This window comes from Larus michahellis, chromosome 23 (genome assembly GCF_964199755.1).
Source record: "Larus michahellis chromosome 23, bLarMic1.1, whole genome shotgun sequence".
NCBI lineage: Eukaryota > Metazoa > Chordata > Aves > Charadriiformes > Laridae > Larus > Larus michahellis.
Genome location: NC_133918.1, coordinates 4,081,969 through 4,092,354, shown reverse-complemented (window position 1 = coordinate 4,092,354; position 10,386 = coordinate 4,081,969). Strand labels below are relative to the sequence as shown.

The window sequence follows — 10,386 nt, the reverse complement described above, 5'->3', positions numbered from 1 at the left end:
TTAATAATAGATGGGGACGAGTGGGAGGGAGGGAAGGAAGAAGGGAAGGAGGGAGCAGCAGGAAAAAAAAAAGGCCGCTTACCATCAAGCCGGCCTCCACGGTGGGCACCAGCGTCAGCTTGCTGCCTTCCACGACCCCCAGGTCCTGCAGTTTTCCAGAGCTGAGGCGGCTGTGAGGGGTGGGGGGAGAGAAGACGATGCCCAAAGTGGGGGTCAGTGCAGCCTCAACTGGTCCTGGCCACCCACACCGGCGGGGGGACGGGGACACCCAGTCACTATCCCAGCTGCTCCAAGGGGACCAAACCCCCTCAGCACCCCCCCCCCCAAGCATTTCCACAGCTGGCAGGCAGGAGGGGAGCCCAGGACCCCACTGCTCAGCTGCCTCTGCCCCATCCACCCCCTGCACCCCGGGGGGGGGGGCAGCACACGGTGCTGGGGTACCCCCCCCCACTCCACGCACGGTGCACACAGCCCGGGGGGCTGCAGCCATGGGGGCGAGGGAGGGAGCCAGCCAGCCAGCAGCTTGGGGGGGGGGGGGCCGCGGGGCTTCATGGCACAGGAAGCCTGCCCACGGCGAGGGGGGGTGGGTGGGAGGGAGAGAAGCTGGGACCAGCGTGGGGTGGGGGAGGCGGCACTGGGGGACGTGCCCCCCCCGCGACACGTAGGTGCCGGCAGATGTACGCGGTGTGTGTGTGTGTGTCCCCCCCCCTCCGCTTCCCTTCCCCGGCCCGGGCGAGACTCTTTAAGTTACTGCAGGCCGGGGCTGAGCAGGGAGGGGGGCAGCCGGGCCCTGCTCGGGGGGGGGGGGCTGCGCAGCCCCCTCGGACCGGGCCTCGGGCAGACAAAGGACCATCCCCCCCCCACCACCACCCCCGGCCCTCCCAGCGCTGGAGGCTCGGGGCCGGGCCGGGCCGCGCCGCCGCCGAAGTTGAGCCCAGAACAAAGGGCAGGGCCCCCGCGGGGCACGGCCGGGCCCCGCCGCCCACAAAGGAGCCCCGGCAAGGGCCGAGCGAGGGGGCGGCGGCCGCGCTCCGGTCCCCGGCACGGCCCGGAGCCTTCCCCCCCCCCACCCCCCCCCGCGCCTCCCTCTGCCCCGGCCCCCGGCTCGCCCCCGCCCGCGGCCCCCCGGGCTGCTCCCCCCCCCCCCCGGCTCGACCCGCGGAGGAATGGGGCCAGGCAGGGGGAAGGGGGGCGGGAGCCTTTGTGCGGTGCTGAGCCCGGTGCGAGGGGGCCGCCCCCGCGCCCAGCCCCGCCGCCGGGGGGGATGGGGACCCCGGCGCCCCCCCCCCCCACTCCGAAGCGAGCCCTACCTCTCTTTGTGCAGCAGCGCCAGCCGCTCCTTGGGCACCTTGAGCCGCTGGGACAGGCGCCGCTTCAGCCCTTCCACCGTCTCCTCGGCGGGCACGGAGAGCTCATAGCGGGTCCCGGTGGTGGTGTTGATGTAGAGGTTCATGGGGGGCTCGTTCGGGACCACCTCGCAGGCGGGAGCCCCGCGGCTGCAGCTCCTGGCGCCGGGCTGCGGGTCCATCCGCCGACCTGCTGGAAGGAGGGAAGCGGCGGTCGGTGCCGGGGGGCGACGCGGCAGGAGGCGGAGGGGAGCGGACAAAGGAGGGAGCGGGGCCCGCTCCGGCGGTACCCACGGGAACTCCGGCTCCGCTTCGAGTCCTCTGGGAGGAGCCGGGGAGGGGGCGCGGGGGCGATCCCCGGGTCGGGCTGCCAGCCGCCCCGGCAAAATAAATATTTAAAAAATAAAATAATAAAAAAAAAATAAATCTCCTGTTCTGGTTCTCCTCCCGCTCCGCCGGCTGCCGGCGGGGCCGCGGGGCGAGGGGAGGCGGCGCTGGCTGCCTGCAGGAGGGAGCCGGGAGGGGGGGGGGGGGGAGGCGGTGGAAGCGGCGCTGCCTGCCCTGCCTGCCGCCTCCTTTCTTTCTCCTCCGCCGCTCTCCGCTCTGTGCGGGGTTTCTGGGGGCGGGGTGCGGGCCCGGAGGCCGCGGCGAGGGGCGGGGAGGCGCGGAGGACGCTTCGCTCCCCCTTTTTCTTTGGGGCCGGACCCGCCGAACCGGCCGCCGCCGCCGCCGCCGTGGAAGCGCCGCGCGCGGAGGGGGGGGGGGGGGGAGCGGGCGGGGGGGGTGGAAGTTACAATGTAGCAACGTCCCGCGGGCGGGGCCTCGCCCTCATTCACTCCGGCTCCTCCGGCGGCCGCAGCCAATGGGAGCGCGCCCAGCGCCCAGACATCCGCGGGCGCGGCCAATGGGAAGCGGGCGCTGGCTCCCCACGTGGCCCCGGTGGGCGGGCGGCTCGGCCGGATTCCTCCCGCCCACGCGGCCGCGCGGCCACGCCCCCTCCACCGCCCCCCGCGCGCCCTCGCGCCGCGCCTGGAGCCATTCATAATCCCGGGCCGCACAACAAAGGGGCCCGGGGCTCCCCCCCCCCCCCCCCGCCGCGGCCCTGGGCCGGCTCCGGTACCGGTGGGCAGCACCGAGCACCGGAGGGGAGGGCAACGGGGCTGCCGCCATGCCGGGAGCCAGCGGGGCCCGGGCGCCGCGAAGGGGTGAAGGCGGGACACGGGCAGGCGGCGACGGCCCGGAGCGCTGCGGCGGGGGCGGCGAGCGGCCCCCGCACCGGAGGAGGCCGCGGCGGGAGGGGACTGCCCGCGGGGTCGGGCGGGAGCAGGAGCCTCCGGAGACGAGTGACGCGGGGACACCGAGGCGGAAAGGGCGGGGGGGGGAAAAACGACACGCATAGTCACCCGCGGCCGGTCACGCCCGCCCGGTCACACGCACCCGCCCGGTCACCCTCCCGGTGACGCCGTTACAGCTGCGGGAACTGCCCCGACTTGGGGCTGAGCCCCCCCCCTCCGCGCCCCCAGCACGCTTCTGCTGCTCCCTCCTTCCCCTGACCTCCAAATCCCGCAGCGGGGACCAGCAGCCCCGGCCCGGGGGGGTGGAACGGACACACCGGGGCCCCGGCCCGGCACCCTCACCCGGGGGGGCCCGGCGGGGGGGGGGGGGGGGGGGGGGGGGGGGCGGGCTATGAGTCAGCAAAGCGCGGGCGCCCCCTGCCGGCCCCGCCGCGCCTCCTGCGCCGGGGGGGCCCGCGGCGGAGTCCGGGGAGCCCTGGCCGAGACACCGGGGAGCCCGGCCGCGCTGTGCCCCGGAGCTTTGCCGGCCCTCGGTGTACAGAGCGAACCAGCCCGGGCAGCCCCCTCCCGCTGCACTCCGGGTCTGGGGGCGAGGGGCCGTTCTCCGGGACGCGGTGGGAGCTCAGCGGGGCGCCCCCCCCGCCCTCAATTCCCCCCCCGGGAGGCCGCGCTCAGGGTCCCCGGTAGCCGGAGCGAGGGGAGCCCGTTCCCCGAGGGCCGGCAAAGCCCTGGGTGTCTGGGGACACGGAAGGTCCCGGCGGGTGGGAAGCGCTCCCGGACCCCGCCGGCGGGTGGGCTCTGCCCTGTGCCTCCCTCCGGGAGCCGCCCGGCCCGGGGAAGCGGAGCCACCCCGCCCGCCCCGGAGCCGCTCCGGGAAAAGCCAGTGAGCGCAGCCCCGGCCCGCGGATCCCACCCTCCCAGCCCGGCCCGGGGCCCCCGCCGGCCCGGCCCGCCCGCAGCCAGCCCCGACCCCACTCACCGAGCGCGGCCCCGCGGTTCCCCGACGCGGCTGGAGCTCAGCTGCCTCCGGCGGCAGGAAAAGACCCCCAGAAACTCCCCGGGGCGGGGGCGGTCGCCGTGCTTTGCCGTGCTTTGCTTTGCCGTGCCCCCTCCCGAGCGCTGGAGCCGGTCCGAGCGCAGCCCTGACGCGGAGCTGCCGGGGAGGTGCCCCAAGTTTTATCCCGCACCGCCCGGGGTGGAGCCTGGCGGGGGCAGGGACCGGCCTGGCCCCGGCCTCAGCGGGACCCGCAGGTGACGCGGCCGCACCTGCCCCCCGGGGTGGGGGGGGGGTGTCCTGGCCCTTGTCCCCCGGTCCCGGTCTCGGTCCCTGCCCTGGGGGTCCCAGCCCCTGCCCCCCGGCCCGGGTCCTGCTCCCGGGGTCCCGGCTCGGCGTCCCCCTGCTCCCGGTCTTGGCCCCCCCGTGGTGGGGCCTCGGCCTCTCCCGGGGTCCCGGCTCTGCCCCTCCGGAGGGTCCCGGTCCCAGCTCTGCCCCCGCAGCACACGGGGCCGCTGCATCCCGGGGGCGGGCAGGGCCGGGGGGGGGACCCGCCCCCCGCGGGCAGTGCCGGGGGGGACAGTCCGGACACCTCTCCCCGTCCGGGTGCCCCATCACCGGGGTCAAAGTCGGTCCGTGAGCAGGGAACGGATGGGCTGAGCTCCCTCGGGGAGCTGAGCTTCAAAGCGGCTCCCGGTGGAGACTCTCTGATGTCTAATAGCGAGGTTGGGCCGTCCCTCCCCCAGGGATTCCCTCTGCCCAACCACCTACTTCGCAGCCAGGACAGAGACTCAGCCCCACGGAATTTTTTGGAGCAGAGGAGAAGCGGGCTGGCCTTCCACTGGTGCTGGGGTGGCCCCGGGCCGTTTTCCCCCTGGGGGACAGGGTCTGTGGGGCCGGTGGCCACCCCCGGCCTGCGGCAGGGAGGATGCTGGGGGGATGGCGCAGGGAGGATGCTGGGGGGATGCTGCGTGACCTCAGGCTGCCTCCGCCGGGTCTCTCCCTCGCAGACAATGCCCTGGCACACCGAGACACAAAGCAGCCGGAGGGGGGATCTGGCGGGGGGGATCTGGCGGCCGGTCTGCAGCGAGGAGGGGGCCGCACGTCCCCGACCCACCAGGCAGCAGCGAAGGGGGCCCGGGGGGAGCTGGGGGGGGGGGGGGCAACTCTCTGTAGTTCCAAAACGCTGTGGTGGTTTTGGTCCCGAAGGCCTCCCCCGGGGTGGGCGCAGATGGTTGCGGAGCCGCGCTGGGGTGGGAGCGGGGCCCCTCCACACGCAAGGAGCGGAGCCGGGCTGGGAGGGAGGGAGGGAAGGAGAGAGGGAGGGAGCCTTTGTGGCGCAGCCCGCAGCCCCCCGGCCCCTCCGGGCTCTCAGGGGGGAGATGAGCTCAGGCGGCTCCAGCTCCTGCCATTGTTGTCCCTGGGAGAGGGGCCGGGGCAGGGACGCGCCATTGTTCTCCCCGGGAGCTGCGGAGCCCCGGGCCCACGAAGCCGCCCCTCCGGGGGCCATGTCCCCAGCTTGCCGTGGGAGGGGAGACCCCCGGCGCAGCGAGGAGAGGGGGCAGCTGGGCCCCGGCAGGTTTGGCCCTGCCACGGTTTGGGCTTGTGCACCAGGAGGGGCCATGGTGGGGACAAGGCGTCCCCCCCAGAGCCACCTCCTCGGGGACACGGGCCTGGCTGCCAGCCCCCCGCTCGCGGCCCAGATTTGGGACAAAGAAGGACAAGGGGACATGGCCACGGGGCTCCGGCGCTGGCTGGGAGCGTGGCCCGCTGGGGACTGTTGGCAAAGCGTGCTGTGCCTCAAGGGCAGGGCATCTCCCCGCAGCCCCGAGGAGCCCCGTTCCCGGTCGCCACCCTCCCTGCGACGGCTCCGTCTCCTTCCCGGGTGGAAGCTCATCTCTTGCGGCAGTCCCGCAACTCCAGGAGCTGGTGCTTTAGGAAGCACGTGCAGATTTCAGTATGGTTGAAGGTATCCATAACCTCCAGAGACACAAACTGGGAGATCCCAGGACTCCCAGCAGCCCAGATTTTGTGTGTTTAGTTTATTGTGTTGCCCTGGGAATAAATCGTTAAAGATTACAGTCAGACTCGGGCATAATTGCTGTGCGGCATCAGAGGCTCCTGCCGTCTCCAGAGGGAGCGTTCTCCAAACCCCGCACGGCTGAGCAGCTTGGGGAGAGACGATCCGACGAGCAAATACCTACACAAATCCCGCTGCAGGCCACACGCAGCTCCCGCAATCCGCTTAGCGAACCCGGGTCCCGGGATTAGCCCCCGCGGCGGCTCGCGGCCACGGAGCCAGCGGCTCACACGCACCAGGGCGGGCAGCGCGGGCGCCGGGGCGGAGGAGAGGGGTTTACCCGGGGTCCCGTGGGGACACTTCCCACGGGACGTGGCCGCTGCGCACGTCCCGGTGTAAGGGTGGACTCGGGCAGGACCGCGGCGCCGGCTCCTCCGCCGCCCTCGGCGCTGCCCCATCCCGCCGGCTTCGGCTGGGAGCCCTGAACCTTTTGGGGGCCAGTTCTTGGAAGTCCTGTCCCTCGAAGGAAGGGAATTCCCAGCCCTTGTTCTTTGGGGAAATCCCCCATCAGCCCCGGGCAGCAGCTTTTCTCTTCTCTTTCTTTCTTGTTTTTTTTTTTTTTTTTTTTTTTTTTCCCCTTGGTTTTTTGTTTTTTTTTTTCCTTTTGGACTGAATTCCTGGCTGATTTCACAGCTTTGGCAAACGGGGGATTTTATCGCAAGTCTCTGCATTCCCCTCGCAGGCGCGGGGTCATGGGATTAGGGCAGAGCTGGGGAGAGAAGGGGGGGGGGGGTGTCTCGCTCCCGTGGCTGCAGAAGACGCAGGGCTGCAGTCTGGGGGTGGGGGGGGGCCCTTGTCCTCCGCGACTTCTCCAGGCCCCCAGCCCGGGGAGGGGAGCGATCCGGTTGCGACGGGGAGCGGAGGGGCCGACGCCGAGGTGGCCGGCGTGGGCAGCGGTGCCCGGCTGCGCGGTGCCTCGCCGCGGAGGTGCCGGCAGCGAGTGGGAGCGTTCCCACGGGCGCGGGGCCAACGGCCGGGCTGGCGCGGGGCACACCCCGGCAGGAGGGCGCAGCCGAACCGCTTCACCTCCGCCCGCCCGGACCGCCCTGCCAGGCACCGCCACCATGGGGGGAGGCACGGGGCTGTGGCTGGGGGGTCCCGGCTCCCCCCCTGTCCCCGTCCCCGAGCCCCGCGGGGCCAAATGGCTCAGCCTTAGTCAGGGTGGCGAGCAGTGACTCACGTCGCCCCGGCGCGCTCAGGTGAGCCATCGCTCGCTGCTGTGAGTAAGGAGCCGGGCACGGAGCCGGGCACGAAGGAGCCCACCCTCCCGGCACGGAGACGGGCACCAAGCCCCACGGCCGGAGCCCCCCAGGCTCGGGGCTGCCTCATGGCCGATGGCTCGTGGCAGGGTGGCCTTGGGCAGGATGGCGGTGCCTGCGCCGGTGACGCTGGCAGGGCTGTAAACACCCAGGCGTGTCCTTAGAAACACACAATCTGCTCCGTGTGTTTCCCGGCTCTCAGGGACATGCCCTGGTGGCCCTCGGCAGTGCGTCCGGGCATCGCAGCCCAGGGACAGCCCGGCTGCTGGCCCAATGCCGGGCAGGTGGCCCAGCCTTGCCTTGCCGGCTATGCCCTGGCTCTGGGGCACCTCACATCGCCCGAGGGCTCTGCCCATCACCCCAGCCTCGGGCCTGGCTGAGGCCAGACGAGCCCCAGGGATGAAGTCACCCCTGGCGTGACTCACCCGGGCAGGGGGGACCCCAGCACCGCGCAGGGCCGGGCCGGGGGAGTCACCGCGGAGCAGCTGCCACGTGCAGCCTGGCCCCGGCCCCGGGAAGGATGGCGAATCCCTCTGGATATAGCAGCTCCGCGGGACCAGGTGTGGGGCCATACTTGGCTACGCCGAGCCGCGGCCCCGCTGCCCGCGGTGAGGCCAGGGCTATTCTCGGCTCCCTGAGCTCACGGGCCCCTTCGGGCCGCTGAGCTCTCTCCGTCCCCGCTGACGCAGGGCGAGCGGCTCCTTGCCCTCGGCTCCGCTGCCTCCCTGCCAGCCCCCGTCGCTCCCCCAGCCGGCCGGGAGCGGAGGTTTGACTCTCCCACCTCGGCGCTCGGGCAGGTTGGCCGGCTACCGGCAGCCAGCTGGCCCCAGCCCTGCTCGGGGTCCCTGGGCCAGCGCACAGAGGGGCTTCCCACGGGGCTGGGGGCATCTCCCCTCCCTCGCTCCATGCCCCGGCTTCATCCCGGGGCCACGCTGGGATGAGCACGGGGAACCCTGGACCCCCGCACTGCCCACGTCCAGCCCTGCTGCCGCCCTCCTGCCACCGCAGCCCCCGTCATCGTCCCCCCCCCGAGCCCCTTCCTGCGCCCCAGCCCACGCAGGAGCCCAGCGCCGGCCCCGCGCCCAGCGCCGCAGGCGGTGTGGCAATCGCAGAAACCGCGGGTCAGAGGTCCTGGGGGTTGCATCAGCACCGCGGGCGCACGCCGCCGGCTCGTGCCCACCAACGGGACCCTCCCCTGGGCACGGGATGGGGGCTGAAACCGGCCCCCCCCCACACACAGCGGGGCAGGACCCGGCTCCTGCTCCCGGGGAGCCCTGCAAACGTGGGCGTCCAGCCCCTGCCAGGGTGGGAAGGGGCACCCAGGGCACGGATCGTCCCGGTCACAGCCGAGAGGAACCGGAGCCCTGACACCCTGCACCCCCCTCCCCTGGGAAGCCCCTTCCCAGCCGGGATGCGTCTCCGGTGGGACCCGGCCCCGGTCCCAGCTCAGCACCGTGCGTTTGTTTCTCAGACGCCGCAACATTTCTTGGGTTGCTTTTAAAATCACCGGCTCCAGGAGTCAGATGACAACTCAGCCTGTTGTTGTTGTTGTTGTTGTTACTATTATTATTATTATTGTTATTATCATTATTATTATTATAAATGCTTAAGCAAGTTGCCAGCCTTGGGGAAGGGAAGGACCAGGGATTTCAGTAGCCTCCTTGGGTAAATGCTGAACCTTGTTCCTGGGGTGACCCAGACTCGTAAATCAGGGGAAAGTAAAACCCCCCTTCCATCCCATCCCATCCCATCCCATCCCATCCCATCCCATCCCGTCCCGTCCCGTCCCGTCCCGTCCCGTCCCGTCCCATCCCATCCTATTCCGTCCCGTCCCATCCCACCCCATCCCGCAGCTCCCGCCGTGGGGCCGGCTGGGGCAGTTTGTGGTCCAGCCTGGGCGAGAGCTGCCCCGGCCACGAGCCAGCCAGCACCGCCCGCACCACACCGTGCCTCTGCCGCCATGCCGGGGCTGAGCCCCTCGGCCCCCCCGTCACCCCGAGGCTGCCCCCTCCCTCGCCTGGTCCCGGCCGGGCCCCCGGGTGCGGGAGCATCGGCATGGCGCGGGGAAGGGGAGCATGGCACCGCGGGAGCCGAGCGGAGGCAGCGGTGCCACCCCCGGGACCCCATCGCACCCCACATCCCGGCCACCCCCGGGACTACCAACCCCATAACGCACCGTGGCCACCCCAGAGTGGGAGGGGCCAGCGTGTCCCACGGTGCATCGTGGGGGGTGTAGTCCGGCTCCCCACGTCGGGGCGTGCAGCTGGGGCACAGCACCCTCAGCACCCACCCCTCAACCCTGCCCCGTGGCGTGGGGAGGGCTGGGTGCTCCCGCCCAGGGGGTCCCATGGGGCACGGCTGGCTCTCGGGGGGCACCCACGGGGCCGACCCCGCTGCCCACGGGGTGTCTGCCCAATCCTGCCCGCACAAAGGGCGAAGGCAGAGCCGGGGCTGTGTGGGATGGATCCTGCTGAGCCCAAGCCGGTGCCAAGGGCCGGGGGCGATGCCAGCGGGGGGGGCCTCGGGACCCGGCGTGGGGCGGCGTGTCCCGCCGGGCTGCCCCACGCGCTGACACACGGGCGCACACTCAGCGTGGCGGCGTCCCCACCCCGCGCCTGCCCACTGCTCCACTTGGAGCCGCGTCAGGAATGTGGCAACCTCACCCGGGTGGGGGGCACGCTGCCAGCCCAGGGCCTCGGGGGGGGGCTTGGGGATGCTCCCAGAGGGGCTGGGGGCCGGCCGGGCAGCCGGCAGCCCCACGGCACCTCTGGCACAGCACAGGGATGGTGCAGACGTGGGCGCACGGGCATGCTCGGACATGGCCCCTTGCCCCTTGCCGGGGCTGGCACCCACCAAAGCAGCCGGAGCCGGGGAGGAGGAAAAAGAGCCCCGCGGGGGGGTTGTGCCACAGGAAAGCCCAACCCAGGGCGGGTTGGGGACGGGAGGAGACGCTTCCTCCTGGCCTCGTCCCTGCACACGCGTGTGCATCCCCCCTCCAGCGGCGCACTGACACCGGCACACACGCCGGCGCGCGCTCACAGCCATGCACGTCGCCCAGGCGGGTGCTGCACCCCCCACCCGTGCACCCCCCCTGCCCCAGCCGGCTGCTGCCTTGCACCGTTCACACACATCCCGTCACGGGCGCGCGCACCCCCTCGCTTCCCCCCGCCACGGTTCCTGTTTACGGTGACGGAGCCGCCTGCCCGGGGCTGGCCGGGGCGGAGGGCACCGGCCGTGGGTCCCGCCACGTGGCCACGGGACACCAGCGCTGCCACCTCGTTCCGTGCCTGACCCCGGGTCCCGGAGCTGCTCGGGGAGGCGGGGATGGTTCCCGGCCGGTGTCTGCGTGGGGTCACCCGCTCCCCTACGGATGCGGGGCCACGGCCTATTCTGGGAATGGCGGCAGGAAATC

General features: G+C 72.6%; 1 protein-coding gene across 1 annotated transcript in view; it reads right to left on the bottom strand.

Moving 5' to 3' along the window:
• The window catches only part of MIDN (midnolin), an 18,241-nt gene extending 14,450 nt beyond the window's left edge, over positions 1–3,791 (bottom strand). Inside the window, 3 exon segments of the mRNA XM_074565943.1 lie at positions 83–170; positions 1,311–1,539; positions 3,621–3,791. Coding sequence (XP_074422044.1) covers positions 83–170; positions 1,311–1,528 — 306 coding nt within the window. The 5' untranslated portion in view covers positions 1,529–1,539; positions 3,621–3,791.
• Between the last annotated feature and the right edge of the window lie 6,595 nt (positions 3,792–10,386).